General features: G+C 36.3%; 1 protein-coding gene across 4 annotated transcripts in view; it reads left to right on the top strand.

The window, feature by feature from the left end:
• LOC118269616 (angiotensin-converting enzyme) overlaps positions 1-24,524 on the top strand; it is a 220,152-nt gene extending 195,628 nt beyond the window's left edge. For all 4 annotated transcript variants that reach the window (XM_050706773.1, XM_050706775.1, XM_050706776.1 and 1 more), the window contains 9 exons: positions 1,412-1,499; positions 5,619-5,759; positions 7,713-7,889; positions 21,786-21,883; positions 22,064-22,352; positions 22,423-22,579; positions 22,658-22,834; positions 22,924-23,037; positions 23,131-24,524. In XM_050706773.1, coding sequence (XP_050562730.1) covers positions 1,412-1,499; positions 5,619-5,759; positions 7,713-7,889; positions 21,786-21,883; positions 22,064-22,352; positions 22,423-22,579; positions 22,658-22,834; positions 22,924-23,037; positions 23,131-23,677 — 1,788 coding nt within the window. In that variant the 3' untranslated portion in view covers positions 23,678-24,524. The remainder of the gene's footprint in view (positions 1-1,411; positions 1,500-5,618; positions 5,760-7,712; positions 7,890-21,785; positions 21,884-22,063; positions 22,353-22,422; positions 22,580-22,657; positions 22,835-22,923; positions 23,038-23,130) is intronic.
• The last annotated feature ends 468 nt before the right edge of the window (positions 24,525-24,992 follow it).

Raw genomic sequence — 24,992 nt, forward strand, 5'->3', positions numbered from 1 at the left:
TTGAATACATTCAGTCCATTACCATTCATTCTCATTCATTTATCAAAAATAGAATAATATATTCGTCTCAGTAAAAAAGAAATACTAGGAACATATCTTCAGATTTCTTTTTATCTGCCTCCCTACGGAAGTAAATAGTTACGCTACCTACATAAGTATAAGAGCAAGCAAAATTCTATGAAAACGTTCAAAGAGACTTACAAATAATAAAATCTGGTGGTGAACCAAATATATAAAAATGTTTCCAAGAAATAAGTTCGGAATCTTGCAATATTATACCTCTATACACCTGAGAGATAATAAATTCATTTAGTTATTTTTATTACGATAGATAGTGGGGAGTAATTGGGTATAAATCTTTGCTTTTATTTATGGCGTCCGCCGTGGTGTTTTATCTATGATATATGTTTCTTACTGGTTTTATATGGTGGTAGGACTGAGAGGTGCTTTTGTAGTTTGTTTTGGTGATATTTGAGGCTTAGTATTATGGAATATTGTTATGTTCATGATGGAGGAGTGTCTTTGTGTGCAGAATCTGTGTTAATTGATTAAAAAGAACGGCTCACGTAATTGTACCTATTGAGAAAAGCTCCACTAGTTTTGAGTCACAGAGGGGCTCTTCATCATGAGCAGAGTGCGCAGCATAGTTACCTACTAATACTAAACCAATGGCCGGTAACAGCAATTCCACTGATGTGGCTGGTATCCTTGTGTAAAACTAATGAATCTATCAGGTCGTTTGCCTCACTATCCAATATTAAAAATATGTGTCGATGCACTTCTGAATTAGTAAACATACAGATCAAATAACTACTTTCCCGACCCAGAAATCGGACCAATTGAATTAATAAAAACATAAAATAAAACCGAAAGTTTGCCATCAAATAACTACGAGTACAATACCTCATTTCCCCTCGTTAATTTTTACAGCTTACAACTCAAAATATATAGCTCTTTTTTCTTTGTTTTTCGCTTATCTGATGACCCGGAAACTTAGAGGGGTGAAACTTCATCTAGTTTTATCAGGCTTTGATTCTCGCATTAAACCGTACGAAGGGAATCTTTAGATTAATGAAACTACTTCTTTACTGGATTAATCGTTTACACGATGTGTTGGGAAAGATTTGTTTGACTTGAAGTTCCATTTTATCGCATTCTAGTTCAACTAATGTGTAGTGTTTGTTCTAGATATTCTTAGAAAATATTATGGTGTCTAAAAATGTTATAAAATTGGTTTAGGCCTACCTAGGATATCTGGAGCTGCGGACTACCTAGCGAATTTACTAGGGCTCCGGCTCTGTAAGAGTCGGTAAGAGTCTGACACTCCCTCTCGTCTAGCCCGAAAAAGGCCTTCCTATGATGTCTTTAATTGTACAAGTAACCAATTTTTCAAATATATTTTTCTTTTCAGCTCGTCACATTCGGTGATACTGCCCAAAACAAAATAAGATTCGCCACCAACTACGATTGTGGGACTGCCACCAATTGTACGCTAAAAGGTAAGATATGCCAACTTTTGTTTATACATACATACATAACCTCACGCCTGTCTCACATGGGGGTAGGCAGAGACCATGGAACACCAATTGTATTATGAATCTTACATAAACTTACATACCTGTTTTGCTACTTTTGTTAATATGCCAACAAATATAAATTCGAAATTGAGTTTGTAACCTTTATTTACTCAACCAGACTTCTTGAAATTGCCATGGTTACGCAGAAAGGCATAGGTTAATCCACGTTAGTAAGCCGTTGGTAGGTAAAAACTAGTTGTATGAAATAACACAAAGAAAACTCATAAGTCGCGTCAACAAACTAATTACCTACAAACGTTAGTCCTACAGTAGACTTACACTAAAGCTTCAAAGAAAAAACGTTCTTATGTTTGAAACTATACTTAGAATAAAGAAACATTTTTCTTTGTGCATTTTAACTAACATCCAGTAAGTTAATAATAGATCACATACAAACACAATAAAAAAATCTAACAAATTTAGACAATAAATAAGTCTAAAACTATGTTTAAAAAAACTGACTTGCACTTTGACTTCAAACGTGAACTAATCGCGGAGAGCACTTCCATTTTCTTAAGTCGGACAATAAACCTAAATCCTTAAGTCTCAAAAGTACTATGCTGAGAACCGCATCAAAATCGGTTGCGCCAAACGCGAGATAATCGCGTACAAACAGGCATACATACATACAGGTCAAACTGAGAACCTCCCTTTTTTGAAGTCAGATAAATAAATTATTCAGCTATTAAAAGAAGTTAGAAGATAAATCTCAAAAGCAAATTCGATACAGAGGCCAATTTAAAAAAATATCTTAATTGACATTGAAGTTAAAACAATTTTATTGTAACAGGAAAAATAATCCGTTTGAGATAACAAAAAAATTGGATGGCCAATTTGGAAATAAATTGAAGGTTTTATATAAGTAAGGAAGTAGAAGGACAAATGGTGGCTCGACAGGACCTCTTAGCCCTACCAAATAAAATTCCCAAGTCATTATGAATCTTATAAAGTAAGACAGAAAGTTTTAATAACACTGGCACAAGAAACGAATGTTTGTAAAAAAGTTAATTTCTCATCTGGGGTGAGAGCACTTGTATTTTTATGAAAAAAAAAGCATCAGTGTTGGTTTTATGCTCGCGTAAAAAGGTAAGTGCTTGGTTAAGGATTCCAGTTGTCATACAATGGTGCTTAAATAAAAAACGTTAGACTAAACTTATGTGCATTTAAAAAAAGAGAATAAACACAGTTGCATTTCTCCGCTACGCATCGCGAGTCGCGCAGCACTTGACGACGACTGCTTACTTTATTTAAATCGTCGGATTATGTGAAATAATGTTAGGGATTGTTGATTTGGAAATCTTTCTTTTATTAAGAGTGCCATGCTTCGACACGAATGGACCGGGAGTGATACCACGGTCCTCACAGAAAACTGACGTGAAACAACGCTTGCTTGTGTCAATGAGGTCAGGAGGCCCAATTACCTTCCTTCCCAATCCGCGATTCCGTAACAACAATCGGGTGTCCATGGGCGACGGCGATTACTTTCTATCAGGTGATCTGTCAGCTTGTTTACAGGCTTATATCATAAAAAAATAAGTTACTTAGTAAATAATTGCCCAGTAGAAAGGTCTTTAAGCCCACGAAGATTAGTGTGTTAAAATAATACAAAAACTACATTTTAAATTACACTTGGGAGCAAATAAATGGAGGCACTAGCGTTTTTCTTTTCTGATACAATTATTTTATTAATTGCTAACGGATGAAAGGCGCTTTAATTTAATTACCTTTAAAGTGAGATTATTTTGTTATTAAACGAATATTTTATTTTAATGTTTCGGTTTTTTTTTTGCTCCCAAGTGTATATAACTCATGTATCTTTTAATAAAACGTTCAGCACATTTACGGAACTTATAAAACACAAGTCGTTATTTTTAACAGTTAATAAAATAACATATTTCTCGCGCGTTATACGAAAGCATTTTCCACTAAGCTATCATTAAAATGGTCGGTATTGCTTAGATTTATGCAAGCTTTAAAACATTATTATTATCGCATAATATTATATATGAAAACGATGTCAAGCGACTGCAACGGATATAACAGGTTTTATGCCAAGTATAACTTATTTTAATTGTTAATCCGCTGTACTCAGATTTTTAATAGTTACTTAACCCAGTCGTTGGCAATTGTTTTCAGAACAAAATCTTTACTAAGGAATAGTTTAAGTAATAATTAAGTGATTTTGAGTCGGCAATAAGTCAGACATTTCTTCAAGTCTCGTGAACAGGTTGCCCATAGGTTGGCGTGCTCCATCGTCGGCGACATCATCGCTTACCACCAAGCGAGATGGTGGTCAAACACCATCCTATTAAGTATTAAAAAAAGTCTGAAAGTGTCCACGCAGTGTATGGCAGTAAGCTCTCTCTTAGTACATGGATCCCATAACGTAATTGGTTTAAAATTGGTATTTCATGTGTATCCAATCCTTTGGGGAATAGAAATCGTGATATTATGCTGTTATGAAGTTAGTTACCAATAGAATTAAGAATTAACTAAACTGAATTCCCTTGAATTCCACCTCACTCTTATACAATGTGATAGGCTTGAGACTTCTAAGCCGTTAAGGCTGAGTACTACATCTAATTTTATCGACAAAAGTCCCGGGTCGAAGGGGTCGAATCCCCTCCCCCTAAAAGTTATGGCTATTTTAATATTTTTTTTACTTTTTTTGATATCAAAGGTTGTATGCGTCATAGAAACAAAAAAAATACTACAAACGGTAGCTAATAACCTTGGCTAACTAATTCATTACTTTTTTCATATGTTTGATAATGTTTTGGTGAGAAAAAAATCATTTGTGAATTATTTTTACCGAAAAAATAACTATTTTTCAATATTTTAAATTAGGGGTTCAACCCCCATATTATTGTTTTTGTCGATAAAATTAGATGTAGTAAGTACTCAGCCTTAACGGGTTAGAAGTCCCAACCCTATCACATTGTATAGCTACAGGACAATCATTTAAAACCACTATAGACATACAAATGAATTTGTTACTCAACTGTGTAATTAAACACCTCAATTAATATTAAAACGTATTCCGAATCTGTATTCATTTAATTAGTTCATTTAATGTTCCGTAGCTTACCGTTTTCTAAATAAACAGTGCTTCAATACAAGGAAATCTAATTCTACAGCTAGTACAAACTCACTCAGTATTTGTCTTAGTTATTCAAAGCGAGGACCCGGTCTTTGTACCTACACCAATTGGCGAAATTTTTCATTAGATTTTGTGCTTTATATTAGATATTAAAGTTGAAAATAGAATGAACAAATTTTAAAGAAAGGTATAGGTTGATCTGCTGTTATTTGTACCATCTGTTTTGGTCAATCTATCTTAGAGTTTAGGAGATGTATTGAGTATTTTAGTGGTGTACTGAATCTTAAAGTAATTATTCCTTTTGTTATTTAGATGAGAATGTCTTGACAATTGTTCCTTTTATCTGATATAGTCAGAATCAAACTGGTAGTTCAATATTCGTAAAGTTGTCTACAATAGATCTACACCAACATGGGGACAGTCCTTGTTTTTTTATTGTATAAGCCGGTAAACAAGCAGACGGAGTACCTGATGTTAAGCAATCGCCGCCGCCCATGGATACCTGAAACACCAGAGGCGTTACAAGTGCGTTGCCGGCCTTTTGGGGGTTAGGAATTTAAAGGTTGTTAGGGAATTGGGATGAAGAGAATTGGGGAGGGGGATAATTGTGCTTCCGAAAAACACATAAATTCCATAGTGCGTATAGAAATAGCCGCCGGTTAGTGTCCTTTTGCATGTAGATTAAAGTTGTCTAAAGGGCTTCTGCGTCTCTGCCCTCATACATCTTCCAAATGACTGGGTATGGTTCCGTGATTGATAAAGCCCATCCTTCAATACATAACGGTGAAAAACGGTAAATTTGTCTCTGTTTAAACCTTGTTTTCATTTATTTCTTTTTACTCATTGTTGTCCCACTGCAGGGCAAAGGCTTTCCTACCTTCTTTCCACCCGTCTCTTAGTAAAGCTTGTTTTCATTATACTAATTTAATATTTGTTCACAGAACTACACTACTATATGGCTCGCCAGCAAGATGAGGAGACCCTGCATCGCATGAAGCAGTCGTGGGAGAGGAACTTACCAGATATCAACGACTATCTGGAGCATATCCTACCATTACTGAGGAATGCTTCCAAGAAAAACAGTGAGTTTTTATTTCTTTTTCTTCTTATGAATTGTTCATTTTTTTTTTTTTTTTTTTAAAAACGTTGCCCCACACTAGGATTTTCTCCTGTGTCGTGGGTGCGTTTACAAACATACAAGTTCACATACACATGACACCCAGACCCGAAACAACAATTTGTGGATCATACAAAGAGTTGCTCCGTGCGGGAATCGAAGTGCTACCCGTTGCGCGGCAGCCAGTTGCCCAGCCACCGCACCAACCGTGCAGTCGAAATTCTTTTTCTTATAAATTGCCATCAGCCAAGTAAATTGCCCTCTCAATACCTACTCAAATCTTTATTGCTTTCCACATCTCGCCTCGCTCATAAAAGGTAATAAATACCCACAGTGATGGCAGATACATTACTTCTGCGTATATACATCATAGCATTATAATATTAAATTACTACTAAATAGGAAAGTGCCTATATTATTAATAGCTTATAATTAAACTATTGCATATAATAATCAATATTACAAACAATATACAATAGCAATAGATAATATTAATTGCCAACAATTTAGAGCTTCGAGTAATTAAATTGAATTACTAAACAGACAATAGCTTATCGATGATAACGCAATTAATGTAATTAGATAATTTAAATAACAATTTTAACTATGGGTTGATACATGAATAAATTATTAGTTGTTGTATGTCAGATGTGTGATATTACTCGTATGTTCTACAAAGATAGTCAACATCAGGCTACAGATGGGGCCTAGTACAGCCCTACTAGGCCCCATCTGTGTGTTGTCATGTTTGACCCGGAGCTGCGGACTATCTACCTATCGGGTTACCGGGGCTCCGGAACGGTGGTTTTTAATAAACAAGAGTCTGACATTCTCTTTCGCCTCAACCTAAACGAGAGAAGATATTGAATAATTTGTAACTAAATCCAGGCAACCCAAATAAGTGATAAAGTAATTGGTCAACGTCTCGTCAACCTCGTTTTGTGTATGTAATCTCTCTCTATTTATTTCGTGATACTTCTAAGTGAAATAATCATCAATCAAAATAATAGGAGCATTAGAAAGAGATAAGTATTTAGTGCGGTTTTTGTTCACATAAATCTCCAACTAAGTATGTCTTAAACATTAAATAGGCAGGTTGCTATATTTATAGGCATTCAAAATTAAATGCTCAACCTTATTCTTACCAAATATTTAAAATACTTATCGTCCTAAATTAATTACATTTGTTCACTACTAATTAAATAAGCGTGTTTATAGAAGCAGCTTTTGAAATAAATCTTAATTTCTTAATTAATATTAAACTAAAGATGTAATGTCGCGTCGCTCCTGAGAATTCTCCATTGAAACCCATTTAGGATTTTGTCAATAAGTACGTAACGAGGCAAAATTCCCAACTTCGGCCATGAAGTTGTGAGAAAATGGCATTTCGCTGGAAAGCTTAACGCCAAAGTTGTTTGTATTTTACAGAGTATAAATATTTTAATAAATGCTTTACATATTACCTAGACTTGCTAATTAGGTAGTCTGAAATATGGTGTTCAATATTTTATCGAGAAGATATTAAACACTTTGTGTATATTCTTCTTCTGCTTGTCTCTCATCTAAAAAGAGAGGGCTGGGAATATTACCTACCATCAGCTATAAAAATACGTCGTGATAATTGTTGATTACAGGTGGAATATGACAAATCTCGGAACATGTTTCCTTAACTCAATAAAAATGTAACAACAAACCTTAAAACAAGTACAGCTCCGGCTCGGCTCAGGCACGGCGTGGTTTCGTACTGTGGTTACCACTGGCTGCTAGCGTGCTTACGGCGCGGTGACTGAAAGCTGCAAGCGCACTGTTTCTGCAAGCATTCTTACGATGAATAATCGACGAAAGCGTGCGTGTAAAATGCAACTTATGGAGACAGTACGCCTTAATGTCAAAATCTAATTATATCTTTCTTTCACAGACTACAACTCCGTTGAAGAATACTGGGACGCCCTTGGCGAATATGAAGGCGCCATACTAAAAGCGAGAGAATTGTGGGAGAATATCAAACCACTATACTTGAAACTTCACAAATATGTTGCACTTAGGCTAAAGGGCTCTGATGCCATTGGCAAGCCTTTACCTGTGCACTTACTGAGTAAGTATATAAGTACTATATTTAAATACGTATTTTTTTTGCAACGGCTCGCCTTTTTTCCCTAAAGGGGTAGGCAGAGGTGCGCTTAGGCACATTACATCTCTGCCACGTTGGTCGAGTGGTCACAAGTGCGACTGTCGGCAAGAGGTCTCGGGTTCGATTTCTCGGTCGGGCAAAGTATTATAGGACTTTTTGGGATTTTAGAAAATTTCTCAGTAGTAAGCACGGAATTTGATGTGTGTGAACCTGGCAGATCATTGTCCAGCAGATCAAAAATAAATGCGAGTTCTTTTCGCATGCAGCTGAGTTCTACAGTTCGTGATAGTTTTTAGCAATAGTTCTGACGTTTTTACCTTAAAAAAGCCGATTGACGAAATGATCTGCTAACTTCCCGTAGCAGATCATTTGGCAGCAGATTAAAAATAAATGCGAGTTCTTTTCGCATGCAGCTGAGTTCTACAGTTCCTGATAGTTTTTAGCAATAGTTCTGACGTTTTTACCTTGAAAAAAGCCGATTGACGAAATGATCTGCTATGGGAAGTTAGCAGATCATTTCGTCAATCGGCTTTTTTAATACAGATAGGAGAGTTCTCTTACGAATTCAAAACAAAAAAAAAGTTCTAGCCTTTGACAATTATTTCTAGCGATGAAAAAATATTTTCCGACTGTTCAACTCGTCTAATATGATGTGCATAACGATTGTAACGGAACTCCATCGCAGAATTCGATTCCAGACGAAAAATACCTTCTTTATCGACGCAAATCATTTTTAAAAGCTAGAACTCTTTAGTTTCTTGTGAATTTGTACCAGAACTCCAACACAGAACTCGATTCGAGTCTAGAACTCACGTTCCAATGCTAGCAGATCATGATAAACTGTTGAAAAAGTTAAAAAATATTGTTTTCAGAGATTCAAATTATTCTTAAAGGCTAGAACTCTTTTGTTTTTTATGAATTTGTACCAGAACTCCCACACAGAACTCGATTCGAGTCTAGAACTCACGTTGCAATGCTAGCAGATCATGATAAACTGTTGAAAAAGTGGAAAAATATTGTTTTTATTGTTTTCAGCGATTCAAATCATTCTTAAAAGCTAGAACTCTTTTGTTTTTTTATGAATTTGTACCAGAACTCCCACACAGAACTCGATTCGAGTCTAGAACTCACGTTGCAATGCTAGCAGATCATGATAAACTGTTGAAAAAGTGGAAAAATATTGTTTTTATTGTTTTCAGCGATTCAAATCATTCTTAAAAGCTAGAACTCTTTTGTATTTTATGAATTTGTACCAGAACTCCAACACAGAACTCGATTCGAGTCTAGAACTCACGTTGCAATGCTAGCAGATCATGATAAACTGTTGAAAAAGTGGAATAATTTAGTTTTTATTGTTTTCAGCGATTCAAATCATTCTTAAAAGCTAGAACTCTTTTGTATTTTATGAATTTGTACCAGAACTCCAACACAGAACTCGATTCGAGTCTAGAACTCACGTTGCAATGCTAGCAGATCATGGTAAACTGTTGAAAAAGTGGAAAATGTTGAAAAATATTGTTTTCAGCGACTCAAATCGTTCTTAAAAGCTAGAACTCTTTTGTTTTTTATGAATTTGTACCAGAACTCCTACACAGAACTCGATTCGAGTCTAGAACTCACGTTGCAATGCTAGCAGATCATGGTAAACTGTTGAAAAAGTGGAAAATGTTGAAAAATATTGTTTTCAGCGACTCAAATCGTTCTTAAAAGCTAGAACTCTTTTGTTTTTTATGAATTTGTACCAGAACTCCTACACAGAACTCGATTCGAGTCTAGAACTCACGTTGCAATGCTAGCAGATCATGATAAACTGTTGAAAAAGTGGAAAAAGTTGAAAAATATTGTTTTCAGCGACTCAAATCGTTCTTAAAAGCTAGAACTCTTTTGTTTTTTATGAATTTGTACCAGAACTCCCACACAGAACTCGATTCGAGTCTAGAACTCACGTTGCAATGCTAGCAGATCACGGTAAACTGTTGAAAAAGTGGAAAAATATTGTTTTTATTGTTTTCAGCGATTCAAATCATTCTTAAAAGCTAGAACTCTTTTGTATTTTATGAATTTGTACCAGAACTCCCACACAGAACTCGATTCGAGTCTAGAACTCACGTTCCAATGCTAGCAGATCATGATAAACTGTTGAAAAAGTGGAAAAAGTTGAAAAATATTGTTTTCAGCGACTCAAATCGTTCTCAAAAGCTAGAACTCTTTTGTTTTTTATGAATTTGTACCAGAACTCCAACACAGAACTCGATTCGAGTCTAGAACTCACGTTGCAATGCTAGCAGATCATGATAAACTGTTGAAAAAGTGGAAAAATATTGTTTTTATTGTTTTCAGCGATTCAAATCATTCTTAAAAGCTAGAACTCTTTTGTTTTTTATGAATTTGTACCAGAACTCCCACACAGAACTCGATTCGAGTCTAGAACTCACGTTGCAATGCTAGCAGATCATGATAAACTGTTGAAAAAGTGGAAAAATATTGTTTTTATTGTTTTCAGCGATTCAAATCATTCTTAAAAGCTAGAACTCTTTTGTATTTTATGAATTTGTACCAGAACTCCCACACAGAACTCGATTCGAGTCTAGAACTCACGTTGCAATGCTAGCAGATCATGATAAACTGTTGAAAAAGTGGAAAAAGTTGAAAAATATTGTTTTCAGCGACTCAAATCGTTCTTAAAAGCTAGAACTCTTTTGTTTTTTATGAATTTGTACCAGAACTCCCACACAGAACTCGATTCGAGTCTAGAACTCACGTTGCAATGCTAGCAGATCATGATAAACTGTTGAAAAAGTGGAAAAATTTAGTTTTTATTGTTTTCAGCGATTCAAATCATTCTTAAAAGCTAGAACTCTTTTGTTTTTTATGAATTTGTACCAAAACTCCCACACAGAACTCGATTCGAGTCTAGAACTCACGTTGCAATGCTAGCAGATCATGATAAACTGTTGAAAAAGTGGAATAATTTAGTTTTTATTGTTTTCAGCGATTCAAATCATTCTTAAAAGCTAGAACTCTTTTGTATTTTATGAATATGTACCAGAACTCCCACACAGAACTCGATTCGAGTCTAGAACTCACGTTGCAATGCTAGCAGATCATGATAAACTGTTGAAAAAGTGGAAAAATATTGTTTTCAGCGACTCAAATCGTTCTTAAAAGCTAGAACTCTTTTGTTTTTTATGAATTTGTAACAGAACTCCAACACAGAACTCGATTCGAGTCTAGAACTCACGTTCCAATGCTAGCAGATCATGACAAACTGTTGAAAAAGTGGAAAAAATTGAAAAATATTGTTTTCAGAGATTCAAATCATTCCTACAAGCTAGAACTCTTTTGATTTTTATGAATTTGTACCAGAACTCCAACACAGAACTCGATTCGAGTCGAGAACTCACGTTCCTATGCTAGCAGATCATGATAAACTGTTGAAAAAGTGGAAAAATATTGTTTTCAGAGATTCAAATCATTCTTAAAGGCTAGAACTCTTTTGTTTTTTATGAATTTGTACCAGAACTCCAACACAGAACTCGATTCGAGTCTAGAACTCACGTTCCAATGCTAGCAGATCATGACAAACTGTTGAAAAAGTGGAAAAATATTGTTTTCAGCGATTCAAATCATTCTTAAAAGCTAGAACTCTTTTGTTTTTTATGAATTTGTACCAGAACTCCCACACAGAACTCGATTCGAGTCTAGAACTCACGTTGCAATGCTAGCAGATCATGATAAACTGTTGAAAAAGTGGAAAAAGTTGAAAAATATTGTTTTCAGCGACTCAAATCGTTCTTAAAAGCTAGAACTCTTTTGTTTTTTATGAATTTGTACCAGAACTCCTACACAGAACTCGATTCGAGTCTAGAACTCACGTTGCAATGCTAGCAGATCATGATAAACTGTTGAAAAAGTGGAAAAATATTGTTTTTATTGTTTTCAGCGATTCAAATCATTCTTAAAAGCTAGAACTCTTTTGTTTTTTATGAATTTGTACCAGAACTCCCACACAGAACTCGATTCGAGTCTAGAACTCACGTTGCAATGCTAGCAGATCATGATAAACTGTTGAAAAAGTGGAAAAATATTGTTTTTATTGTTTTCAGCGATTCAAATCTTTCTTAAAAGCTAGAACTCTTTTGTATTTTATGAATTTGTACCAGAACTCCCACACAGAACTCGATTCGAGTCTAGAACTCACGTTGCAATGCTTTTTTTTTTTTTTTTTTCAGGGGGAAAATCATCCAATGACTTCTCTCGCCAGGGCAAAGCGAGAGGGAGTGTCAGACTCTTACTGACTAAAAACCACCCCGTTCCTACTCCTGCTTGTCGAGCCGGAGCCCCGGTAAACCCGTTAGGTAGTCCGCAGCTCCGGATTAAGCATCAGCCCTACTGGGCCCCATCTGTGGTGGTCTGATGGCTCTTTGAGGCGCGCGCGGAACGCAACGCGCCGCACGCACGGGTCTGGTTCTGGTCGGGTGGCGAGCTACCCTTGCTCGCCGTCCGCAGACCCGCACTTACGGTGGCCGGAGATCGTCACGCGATCCCCGACGCCCGGAGTGTCTTTCGCGTCGGCTAGGGCGTGAGGAAGTTCGTTCCCTCACGCGTCCCGCCTCCTCCTTAGCTAGCATAACTGCTTCGCAGAAGGAGGAGACGGCATCCCAGTCCCCCTCGCTCCGCACCATGGTCTGAACCAAAGCCGGACGCGAGAGGTCGCCGTCGCCGATCACTTCCCTGAGGGCACGGCGGTGCTCAGCCCACGCAGGGCAGACCGCAACCGTGTGTTCCACCGTGTCCTCCGGGCGGTCTTCGCAGTGATGACACCCGGGCGTTTCCTCCCGCCCAATCAAAAACAGGAACCTACCGAAACTCCCATGTCCGGTAAGCACCTGCGTCAGGCGGTAGGTGAGGACGCCATGGCGCCTCTCTAGCCACTCCTCAAAGAGGGGACTTACCGCTGCAATGACAGCGAGCCCAGCCCTCGGTTGCGACAGTCGTTGCTGCCAATCCGCCATGAGATCGTCCCGCCACGCACTAATCTGGCGCGGCAGCGGAGTTTCGCCCCGGCGACGCGCGTCGGCGCGCAGACTAAAGACGCGCGCGAGCACTTTCGCCTCCAAATCCCACGGCGGTAATCCGGCAAGGAGGTTCGCCGCCTCCCCGGAGATCGTGCGATATCCACGGATCACTCGGATGGCCATGACCCTCTGGGACGTGAGCAGCGTCCGAGTAGGCCGCCGCATCAGGTTCGGTGCCCACACAGGGGCGCCGTAGAGGGCTATGGACCGCACGACCCCCGCATACAACCTCCGGCAGGAGGCATTTGGCCCCCGAGGTTGGGCAGGAGCCGCTTAAGCGCAGCCCCCGTCCGTTCCAACTTAGGAGCCAAACGTCGGAAAAGCTCCACGAAGTTCCATCGACTGTCGAGGACGAGTCCTAAGTACGTCATCGTCGTCTCGACGCCGATGGTACGTTGCAATGCTAGCAGATCATGATAAACTGTTGAAAAAGTGGAAAAATTTAGTTTTTATTGTTTTCAGCGATTCAAATCATTCTTAAAAGCTAGAACTCTTTTGTTTTTTATGAATATTTTTCAACTTTTTCCACTTTTTCAACAGTTTATCATGATCTGCTAGCATTGCAACGTGAGTTCTAGACTCGAATCGAGTTCTGTGTGGGAGTTCTGGTACAAATTCATAAAAAACAAAAGAGTTCTAGCTTTTAGGAATGATTTGAATCGCTGAAAACAATATTTTTCCACTTTTTCAACAGTTTGTCATGATCTGCTAGCATTGGAACGTGAGTTCTCGACTCGAATCGAGTTCTGTGTTGGAGTTCTGGTACAAATTCATAAAAAACAAAAGAGTTCTAGCCTTTAAGAATGATTTGAATCTCTGAAAACAATATTTTTCCACTTTTTCAACAGTTTGTCATGATCTGCTAGCATTGGAACGTGAGTTCTAGACTCGAATCGAGTTCTGTGTTGGAGTTCTGGTACAAATTCATAAAAAACAAAAGAGTTCTAGCTTGTAGGAATGATTTGAATCGCTGAAAACAATATTTTTCCACTTTTTCAACAGTTTGTCATGATCTGCTAGCATTGGAACGTGAGTTCTCGACTCGAATCGAGTTCTGTGTTGGAGTTCTGGTACAAATTCATAAAAAACAAAAGAGTTCTAGCCTTTAAGAATGATTTGAATCTCTGAAAACAATATTTTTCCACTTTTTCAACAGTTTGTCATGATCTGCTAGCATTGGAACGTGAGTTCTCGACTCGAATCGAGTTCTGTGTTGGAGTTCTGGTACAAATTCATAAAAAACAAAAGAGTTCTAGCCTTTAAGAATGATTTGAATCTCTGAAAACAATATTTTTCCACTTTTTCAACAGTTTATCATGATCTGCTAGCATTGGAACGTGAGTTCTTGACTCGAATCGAGTTCTGTGTTGGAGTTCTGGTACAAATTCATAAAAATCAAAAGAGTTCTAGCTTGTAGGAATGATTTGAATCTCTGAAAACAATATTTTTCCACTTTTTCAACAGTTTATCATGATCTGCTAGCATTGGAACGTGAGTTCTTGTCTCGAATCGAGTTCTGTGTTGGAGTTCTGGTACAAATTCATAAAAATCAAAAGAGTTCTAGCTTGTAAGAATGATTTGAATCTCTGAAAACAATATTTTTCCACTTTTTCAACAGTTTACCATGATCTGCTAGCATTGCAACGTGAGTTCTTGACTCGAATCGAGTTCTGTGTAGGAGTTCTGGTACAAATTCATAAAAAACAAAAGAGTTCTAGCTTTTAAGAACGATTTGAGTCGCTGAAAACAATATTTTTCAACTTTTTCCACTTTTTCAACAGTTTATCATGATCTGCTAGCATTGCAACGTGAGTTCTAGACTCGAATCGAGTTCTGTGTGGGAGTTCTGGTACAAATTCATAAAAAACAAAAGAGTTCTAGCTTTTAAGAATGATTTGAATCGCTGAAAACAATATTTTTCCACTTTTTCAACAGTTTGTCATGATCTGCTAGCATTGGAACGTGAGTTCTAGACTCGAATCGAGTTCTGTGTTGGAGTTCTGGTACAAATTCATAAAAAACAAAAGAGTTCTAGCCTTTAAGAATGATTTGAATCGCTGAAAACAATATTTTTCCACTTTTTCAACAGTTTGTCATGATCTGCTAGCATAGGAACGTGAGTTCTCGACTCGAATCGAGTTCTGGTACAAATTCATAAAAAACAAAAGAGTTCTAGCCTTTAAGAATGATTTGAATCTCTGAAAACAATATTTTTCCACTTTTTCAACAGTTTATCATGATCTGCTAGCATTGGAACGTGAGTTCTAGACTCGAATCGAGTTCTGTGTTGGAGTTCTGGTACAAATTCATAAAAAACAAAAGAGTTCTAGCTTGTAGGAATGATTTGAATCTCTGAAAACAATATTTTTCCACTTTTTCAACAGTTTGTCATGATCTGCTAGCATTGGAACGTGAGTTCTCGACTCGAATCGAGTTCTGTGTTGGAGTTCTGGTACAAATTCATAAAAAACAAAAGAGTTCTAGCCTTTAAGAATGATTTGAATCTCTGAAAACAATATTTTTCCACTTTTTCAACAGTTTGTCATGATCTGCTAGCATTGGAACGTGAGTTCTCGACTCGAATCGAGTTCTGTGTTGGAGTTCTGGTACAAATTCATAAAAAACAAAAGAGTTCTAGCCTTTAAGAATGATTTGAATCTCTGAAAACAATATTTTTCCACTTTTTCAACAGTTTGTCATGATCTGCTAGCATTGGAACGTGAGTTCTCGACTCGAATCGAGTTCTGTGTTGGAGTTCTGGTACAAATTCATAAAAAACAAAAGAGTTCTAGCCTTTAAGAATGATTTGAATCTCTGAAAACAATATTTTTCCACTTTTTCAACAGTTTGTCATGATCTGCTAGCATTGGAACGTGAGTTCTCGACTCGAATCGAGTTCTGTGTTGGAGTTCTGGTACAAATTCATAAAAAACAAAAGAGTTCTAGCCTTTCAGAATGATTTGAATCTCTGAAAACAATATTTTTCCACTTTTTCAACAGTTTGTCATGATCTGCTAGCATTGGAACGTGAGTTCTCGACTCGAATCGAGTTCTGTGTTGGAGTTCTGGTACAAATTCATAAAAAACAAAAGAGTTCTAGCCTTTAAGAATGATTTGAATCTCTGAAAACAATATTTTTCCACTTTTTCAACAGTTTGTCATGATCTGCTAGCATTGGAACGTGAGTTCTCGACTCGAATCGAGTTCTGTGTTGGAGTTCTGGTACAAATTCATAAAAAACAAAAGAATTCTAGCCTTTAAGAATGATTTGAATCTCTGAAAACAATATTTTTCCACTTTTTCAACAGTTTGTCATGATCTGCTAGCATTGGAACGTGAGTTCTCGACTCGAATCGAGTTCTGTGTTGGAGTTCTGGTACAAATTCATAAAAAACAAAAGAGTTCTAGCCTTTAAGAATGATTTGAATCTCTGAAAACAATATTTTTCCACTTTTTCAACAGTTTGTCATGATCTGCTAGCATTGGAACGTGAGTTCTCGACTCGAATCGAGTTCTGTGTTGGAGTTCTGGTACAAATTCATAAAAAACAAAAGAGTTCTAGCCTTTAAGAATGATTTGAATCTCTGAAAACAATATTTTTCCACTTTTTCAACAGTTTATCATGATCTGCTAGCATTGGAACGTGAGTTCTTGACTCGAATCGAGTTCTGTGTTGGAGTTCTGGTACAAATTCATAAAAATCAAAAGAGTTCTAGCTTGTAAGAATGATTTGAATCTCTGAAAACAATATTTTTCCACTTTTTCAACAGTTTACCGTGATCTGCTAGCATTGCAACGTGAGTTCTAGACTCGAATCGAGTTCTGTGTGGGAGTTCTGGTACAAATTCATAAAATACAAAAGAGTTCTAGCTTTTAAGAACGATTTGAGTCGCTGAAAACAATATTTTTCAACTTTTTCCACTTTTTCAACAGTTTATCATGATCTGCTAGCATTGCAACGTGAGTTCTAGACTCGAATCGAGTTCTGTGTGGGAGTTCTGGTACAAATTCATAAAAAACAAAAGAGTTCTAGCTTTTAAGAATGATTTGAATCGCTGAAAACAATATTTTTCCACTTTTTCAACAGTTTGTCATGATCTGCTAGCATTGGAACGTGAGTTCTAGACTCGAATCGAGTTCTGTGTTGGAGTTCTGGTACAAATTCATAAAAAACAAAAGAGTTCTAGCCTTTAAGAATGATTTGAATCGCTGAAAACAATATTTTTCCACTTTTTCAACAGTTTGTCATGATCTGCTAGCATAGGAACGTGAGTTCTCGACTCGAATCGAGTTCTTGTACAAATTCATAAAAAACAAAAGAGTTCTAGCCTTTAAGAATGATTTGAATCTCTGAAAACAATATTTTTCCACTTTTTCAACAGTTTATCATGATCTGCTAGCATTGGAACGTGAGTTCTAGACTCGAATCGAGTTCTGTGTTGGAGTTCTGGTACAAATTCATAAAAAACAAAAGAGTTCTAGCTTGTAGGAATGATTTGAATCGCTGAAAACAATATTTTTCCACTTTTTCAACAGTTTGTCATGATCTGCTAGCATTGGAACGTGAGTTCTCGACTCGAATCGAGTTCTGTGTTGGAGTTCTGGTACAAATTCATAAAAAACAAAAGAGTTCTAGCCTTTAAGAATGATTTGAATCTCTGAAAACAATATTTTTCCACTTTTTCAACAGTTTGTCATGATCTGCTAGCATTGGAACGTGAGTTCTCGACTCGAATCGAGTTCTGTGTTGGAGTTCTGGTACAAATTCATAAAAAACAAAAGAGTTCTAGCCTTTAAGAATGATTTGAATCTCTGAAAACAATATTTTTCCACTTTTTCAACAGTTTGTCATGATCTGCTAGCATTGGAACGTGAGTTCTTGTCTCGAATCGAGTTCTGTGTTGGAGTTCTGGTACAAATTCATAAAAAACAAAAGAGTTCTAGCCTTTAAGAATGATTTGAATCTCTGAAAACAATATTTTTCCACTTTTTCAACAGTTTGTCATGATCTGCTAGCATTGGAACGTGAGTTCTCGACTCGAATCGAGTTCTGTGTTGGAGTTCTGGTACAAATTCATAAAAAACAAAAGAGTTCTAGCCTTTCAGAATGATTTGAATCTCTGAAAACAATATTTTTCCACTTTTTCAACAGTTTGTCATGATCTGCTAGCATTGGAACGTGAGTTCTCGACTCGAATCGAGTTCTGTGTTGGAGTTCTGGTACAAATTCATAAAAAACAAAAGAGTTCTAGCCTTTAAGAATGATTTGAATCTCTGAAAACAATATTTTTCCACTTTTTCAACAGTTTGTCATGATCTGCTAGCATTGGAACGTGAGTTCTTGTCTCGAATCGAGTTCTGTGTTGGAGTTCTGGTACAAATTCATAAAAAACAAAAGAGTTCTAGCCTTTAAGAATGATTTGAATCTCTGAAAACAATATTTTTCCACTTTTTCAACAGTTTGTCATGATCTGCTAGCATTGGAACGTGAGTTCTCGACTCGAATCGAGTTCTGTGTTGGAGTTCTGGTACAAATTCATAAAAAACAAAAGAGTTCTAGCCTTTAAGAATGATTTGAATCTCTGAAAACAATATTTTTCCACTTTTTCAACAGTTTGTCATGATCTGCTAGCATTGGAACGTGAGTTCTCGACTCGAATCGAGTTCTGTGTTGGAGTTCTGGTACAAATTCATAAAAAACAAAAGAGTTCTAGCCTTTAAGAATGATTTGAATCTCTGAAAACAATATTTTTCCACTTTTTCAACAGTTTATCATGATCTGCTAGCATTGGAACGTGAGTTCTTGACTCGAATCGAGTTCTGTGTTGGAGTTCTGGTACAAATTCATAAAAATCAAAAGAGTTCTAGCTTGTAAGAATGATTTGAATCTCTGAAAACAATATTTTTCCACTTTTTCAACAGTTTACCGTGATCTGCTAGCATTGCAACGTGAGTTCTAGACTCGAATCGAGTTCTGTGTAGGAGTTCTGGTACAAATTCATAAAATACAAAAGAGTTCTAGCTTTTAAGAATGATTTGAGTCGCTGAAAACAATATTTTTCAATTTTTTCCACTTTTTCAACAGTTTATCATGATCTGCTAGCATTGCAACGTGAGTTCTAGACTCGAATCGAGTTCTGTGTGGGAGTTCTGGTACAAATTCATAAAATACAAAAGAGTTCTAGCTTTTGAGAACGATTTGAGTCGCTGAAAACAATATTTTTCAACAATTTATCATGATCTGCTAGCATTGCAACGTGAGTTCTAGACTCGAATCGAGTTCTGTGTGGGAGTTCTGGTACAAATTCATAAAATACAAAAGAGTTCTAGCTTTTAAGAATGATTTGAATCGCTGGAAACAATAAAAACAAATTTTTTCCACTTTTTCAACAGTTTATCATGATCTGCTAGCATTGCAACGTGAGTTCTAGACTCGAATCGAGTTCTGTGTGGGAGTTCTGGTACAAATTCATAAAAAACAAAAGAGTTCTAGCCTTTAAGAATAATTTGAATCTCTGAAAACAATATTTTTGAACTTTTTCAACAGTTTATCATGATCTGTTAGCATTGGAACGTGAGTTCTAGACTCGAATCGAGTTCTGTGTTGGAGTTCTGGTACAAATTCACAAGAAACTAAAGAGTTCTAGCTTTTAAAAATGATTTGCGTCGATAAAGAAGGTATTTTTCGTCTGGAATCGAATTCTGCGATGGAGTTCCGTTACAATCGTTATGCACATCATATTAGACGAGTTGAACAGTCGGAAAATATTTTTTCATCGCTAGAAATAATTGTCAAAGGCTAGAACTTTTTTTTTGTTTTGAATTCGTAAGAGAACTCTCCTATCTGTATTAAAAAGCCGATTGACGAAATGATCTGCTAACTTCCCATAGCAGATCATTTCGTCAATCGGCTTTTTTCAAGGTAAAAACGTCAGAACTATTGCTAAAAACTATCAGGAACTGTAGAACTCAGCTGCATGCGAAAAGAACTCGCATTTATTTTTAATCTGCTGCCAAATGATCTGCTACGGGAAGTTAGCAGATCATTTCGTCAATCGGCTTTTTTTAAGGTAAAAACGTCAGAACTATTGCTAAAAACTATCACGAACTGTAGAACTCAGCTGCATGCGAAAAGAACTCGCATTTATTTTTGATCTGCTGGACAATGATCTGCCAGGTTCACACACACCGAAATTTGGAATTGTGACCAATGTATGGCAATAGGCTCAACCCCTATAACATGGGGCTTATAACACAAATGGTGAAAAATGGGTGTACAATGTGTACATTGTATAGTGACATCACTTGAATATGTAATTAATGATTTTAATCTGCATCGTCACACCTTTTATCCCCGAAGGGGTAGGTAGAGGTGCACATTACGGCACGTTATGCCGCTATACAATGTACACCCACTTATTTTAACAGGACACAATTAATGATTTTAATTAGTAAATTTAAAATTTTACTAAGGTTGAAATTATAACATAGAAATTAATTGGTTTTCTGTTCGACGTTTCAATTTGTGAAATGAATAGAATTAAAAAAAAGTAAAATGTAAAGTGAAATGCAAACAGAATGTACCTGCTGTTACATTATTTATTTTATTTCTCGTTACAAACATTTTCCTTTAAATATAAAAATGAACACAATATACTGGAAAATTTATTTTTAAAAATACGTATTTTTTGTAAACACTCTTGCATATAGAATTCAATAGCAAAAAATGTGTGCTAAAGTTAAAATTAAATCTGTTGAAGTTTTTCCAGTTGGTAAACTGAATATGTATATTGTTAGTTCCAATGCAGGTGAATTAACTTAGCCGTGGCTATTTTATTTCTTTGTATGAAAATGGAAACTGTGACATGTTATACCAACCAATGCATAAAATTATTACATAGGTGAGAAATATAAAAGTAAAAAAGGGAAATTCAATAAATTTTACTTTTACTTTCTAAGATAATTTAGACACCACTGACAAGCATGGTGTTTCTTATTATCTATTATATAAAAATAAGTCGGGTTTTCCTTCCTGATGCTATAACTCCAGAACGCACTAACTGATTTCCACGGTTTTGCATTCGTTGGAAAGGTCTCGGGCTCCGTGAGGTTTATAGCAAAGAAAATTCAGGAAAAAATCAAGAGAAAGCAGGAAAACAGGGAAAATCATTGGTGGCGAAACGGAGATCGCCGCGTTTGCTAGTAAGTTTTAAATCACCAACCCGCATTGAGCAAGCTTGGTGATTAATGCTCAATTCTTCTATGAAGAGCCTTTGGACAGCAGTGGCCACTAATAGGCTGTTGATGTGATATATTATATTAAATTAAACAGAAAGAAAAGTCATAATTTACATCATAAAGGACTAATTAAGCAAATCATATTATCTGCGTTTGACACAGGATTGAAATTTATATGACAGGGAATGCTTAAGTTCTACTCAATTTCGCGTGAAATTCTATGTGACCTTGGGTACTTAGAAATTTAGTCTGGACCACATTTAAAAACTTTAACTTTTATACTCTACAGCTCCCTAAAAAGGGTGCTTTTTGAAGGGTTAATTTACTTCATTTTCTAAGTAGGACCCAAGATAATTTGCCACGCACTTAGATTCTCCTGTGTATTATACAGCCTAAAGTTTCCAATAAAATAAGGTACTCATCTACTTATTACTTAGGAATCTATTGGCCCATGACACCTCCATACTATAAATATAATTTTGGCGACGCAAACTTATAATTGGCTGTCGTCAATATTGTTAACTCAATTTGACTTGTTCCGCAGGATCCTTAACGGGTGACGACTGGTCCAATCTCATAGAAAGTCTACTACCAAAACATCCTGGTATTTACCAAAAAGTACACGCCAACCTTCAGTTAAAGGTAAGTTTTATTTCCATGTTAGAATATTGAAGCCATGATTCGAAATCACTTTGAAGTAACAAACCCGACCTTTATATAGCAACAACAGGAAAAGACGCAATTTACTTACAAATAACATATTATCAAAGAGAAATAAGCATAAAGTGAACATTATTTATAACGTATAAATCCGTTTCACAGAACTTGGGTGGAGTACAAGCTTTCAAACAAGCAGCAAAACTCATCAAAGAGCTAAACTTGGGCGACGCAGACCCAGATATTTGGACTGAATCAGTGTTCAATAGCACTTGCCCACCGACACTGGTCGACTGGTGTAAGCCAAACAAAGTTAGAGCAATTACTTGTAAAGATGTCAGCATTGCCAACTTCATAGAAGCTCACGAAGCCGTCATGAAAATTGTCTACAAGCAAACTATTAATTTACATAGCAACAACACTTACATCTTGAGAGAAGCGTCCCGCTATTCTGGTAAGTCTCCGTTCTAGTTCCGAAGTAATTTCTTTGAGAACTTTGCAACTCATCGCCTTGTTTGTTCCAGCTGTGTATGAAGCTATTCCTGGTTTTGTGTCGCTGCTCTCCGTGAACCCACATGCGTTAAGTAAAGCGGGTCTATTCCCGGTGGAGCTTTTCAACTACAACGCCAATCATCATCGTCTGGTCTTACAACTTATTATGGCTCTCAGAGACTTGCCAAAGTAAGTTTTTGTTGTCACAGAAGTAGTGTTAACTTAAAACTGTAAACTTAATGTTTTATACTATGCCTTTCTTTCCAGACTAAACTTCTACTTGGCAGCTGACGAATGGAGGATAAAAGTTTTAATGGGAGCGATACCGTACGCGAAAATACCAAGCAGTTGGAGCGATTTCCGTAAAAATTTCTCCAACATAGAAACTGCGGACAGTGATTTCCTCGGAGACCCATACATGATGTTTAATAAACCTTTTATTGGGTGAGTGGCTACTAAAACAAAAACAGTAATTCGATAAAAGATTTGTGTTTGAGAATTTCGTATCTTACTATGATTTTCTTTTGTTATAGAAAATTCATGGGCTTAATTCTAAAGTACCAAATCTATCAATCTTTTGCTGAAGAACTTATATCGGATGATTCGGATTTAATACAACATGTTGCTGAAAACAACGAACGATTGATGTGAGTACCCTTTGGATTTCATCAACCCGTACGAAACAAAACCCTTTTACCGCTTGTCTAGTACTTTTTTTTACCTTATCCGTTTATTTACAGAGACGCCATGATGCAAGGTTACGGGACCGTCTGGACTGAGATGGTTAGCGATTTGCTAGCCAAGCGCGAATACGGACTAGAGTACACCGGACTGACAGACTACTACAAATTCTTGGATGAGTACCTAGATAACCAGTTAGAACCGTCGACAGACAGCAGTGGCACATCTGACGATTATGTCGAGCCTGTAGAACCAGAACCAGAACCAGAAGAAAATGAGATATCGCCTTCAGCAGAAAACAAAAATGTCGATAAAGTAGAAACACACGAAGACATTGTAGAAAACGTAATCGATACAGGTGATGAATCGAATTCCAAGTTCGGCATCGAAACGTCTACAGTAGGAGTTTTGGAGATAAAGAATCCTGTCGCACCTGGGGACCAAAAAGAGGTGAATACGAAGGAAGCTTCGTATAACACGTATTGGTGGATAGGAATAGCGGTGGCCCTGGCGGTGGTTGTGATATTAATAGCAATAATAGCGAGGAAGCGTCACAGCCATAGGAAACAGCTGGAGAGGCAACGGAGAAACAACTCGCATGCCTGATTTGAGGAATATCGGTTCTAGAAGTCGAACCGATATATGGACACTGAGACTAAATATAGTGAAATTGTGCCAACAATTGAGTGGAGTTCAAAGACGTATTTCTGTTCAATGTATCGTTTCGTGTAATCTGCTTTTTGTTCGGGAACTTAAGTTGTATTTAGCAATGTTTATTTATTCTATACAGTTCTGTATTATTTAATACTTTCATCACACAAATGCATTTAAATGTATACAATGTATACTTAGAATGTATTTATTTCAATTTTGTAATAATAATGCTAGGTTATAAAGATGGAAATATTTTTGTACATATCACAATTTGCAAGATAGAATAAATATTGTTACCAAGAGTGTCTATATAGTTGTATGTTCTAGTTAGATGTAATTTTGCTGTGCCTTAAGCGTCTCAATTTCTAATAAGTAAGATGCATATAATATGTTAGGGATTATCAAATTTGTAAAAATAATGTAATTTTATAAAGTCTCTATTTACCTACTGTCAGCTATTAACATTTTCCGACCAAAACTTAGTTTGTCTTACTTACCGCCGTACTCAGAGATATTTAATGGTTACTTAACCCAGTCCTTAGCAATTGTTACTCGAAGGATCGTTACTAAGGAATAGTTTAAGTTACCTTTAAACGTCTCTGAGTGCCGCAGATAATGTTATATTTTAATTTTAATTATAATTGAATGTTCTATTTCTATATCTGTAATTAATTATGTATTTGTTTTAATTTGATGTTGCTCGTAATTTATGTGTTTATGAAACTTTACTGTGGTAAAGTCGGGATTAGTATATTTGTGTCAACAATGAAAGCAGAGAATAATAAATGTTTTGAACATACATACTTGTCTATGTTTATTAAGAGTTAATCCCTCTTCAAAAATATGTGGCATTTAACAAAACTGTCAAGGAAAAATAAACCTAATATACGCCATAATAGATTTGAATTATTAAAAAAATATGAACTGAACCTTTTATTTATATCAATATCAATGAAAATCAATTTAAACATACTAAACTTTGTCTTTCAAAAGTCTAATACTATTTTGGTCTAGCTATAACAAACACAACCATATTACTATCTGGAATAAAGAACACAATCCTATTTAAGTACACCGAAACATTGCAACGATTCACCCTTAATATTAAGTTACTCTTATCTTATCGAAGGAATAAGTTAGGAATATAAGCAAGATAGCAAAAATTGAAGTTGACACAATTACTAGCTGTGTCCGTTACCCCTAAGTTGGAGAGTTGCCAAGAACACCCAAATATAAAAGGAAATGTGTACAAAGAAAACTGGAGTTT

The sequence above is a fragment of the Spodoptera frugiperda genome, chromosome 30 (assembly GCF_023101765.2).
Source record: "Spodoptera frugiperda isolate SF20-4 chromosome 30, AGI-APGP_CSIRO_Sfru_2.0, whole genome shotgun sequence".
NCBI lineage: Eukaryota > Metazoa > Arthropoda > Insecta > Lepidoptera > Noctuidae > Spodoptera > Spodoptera frugiperda.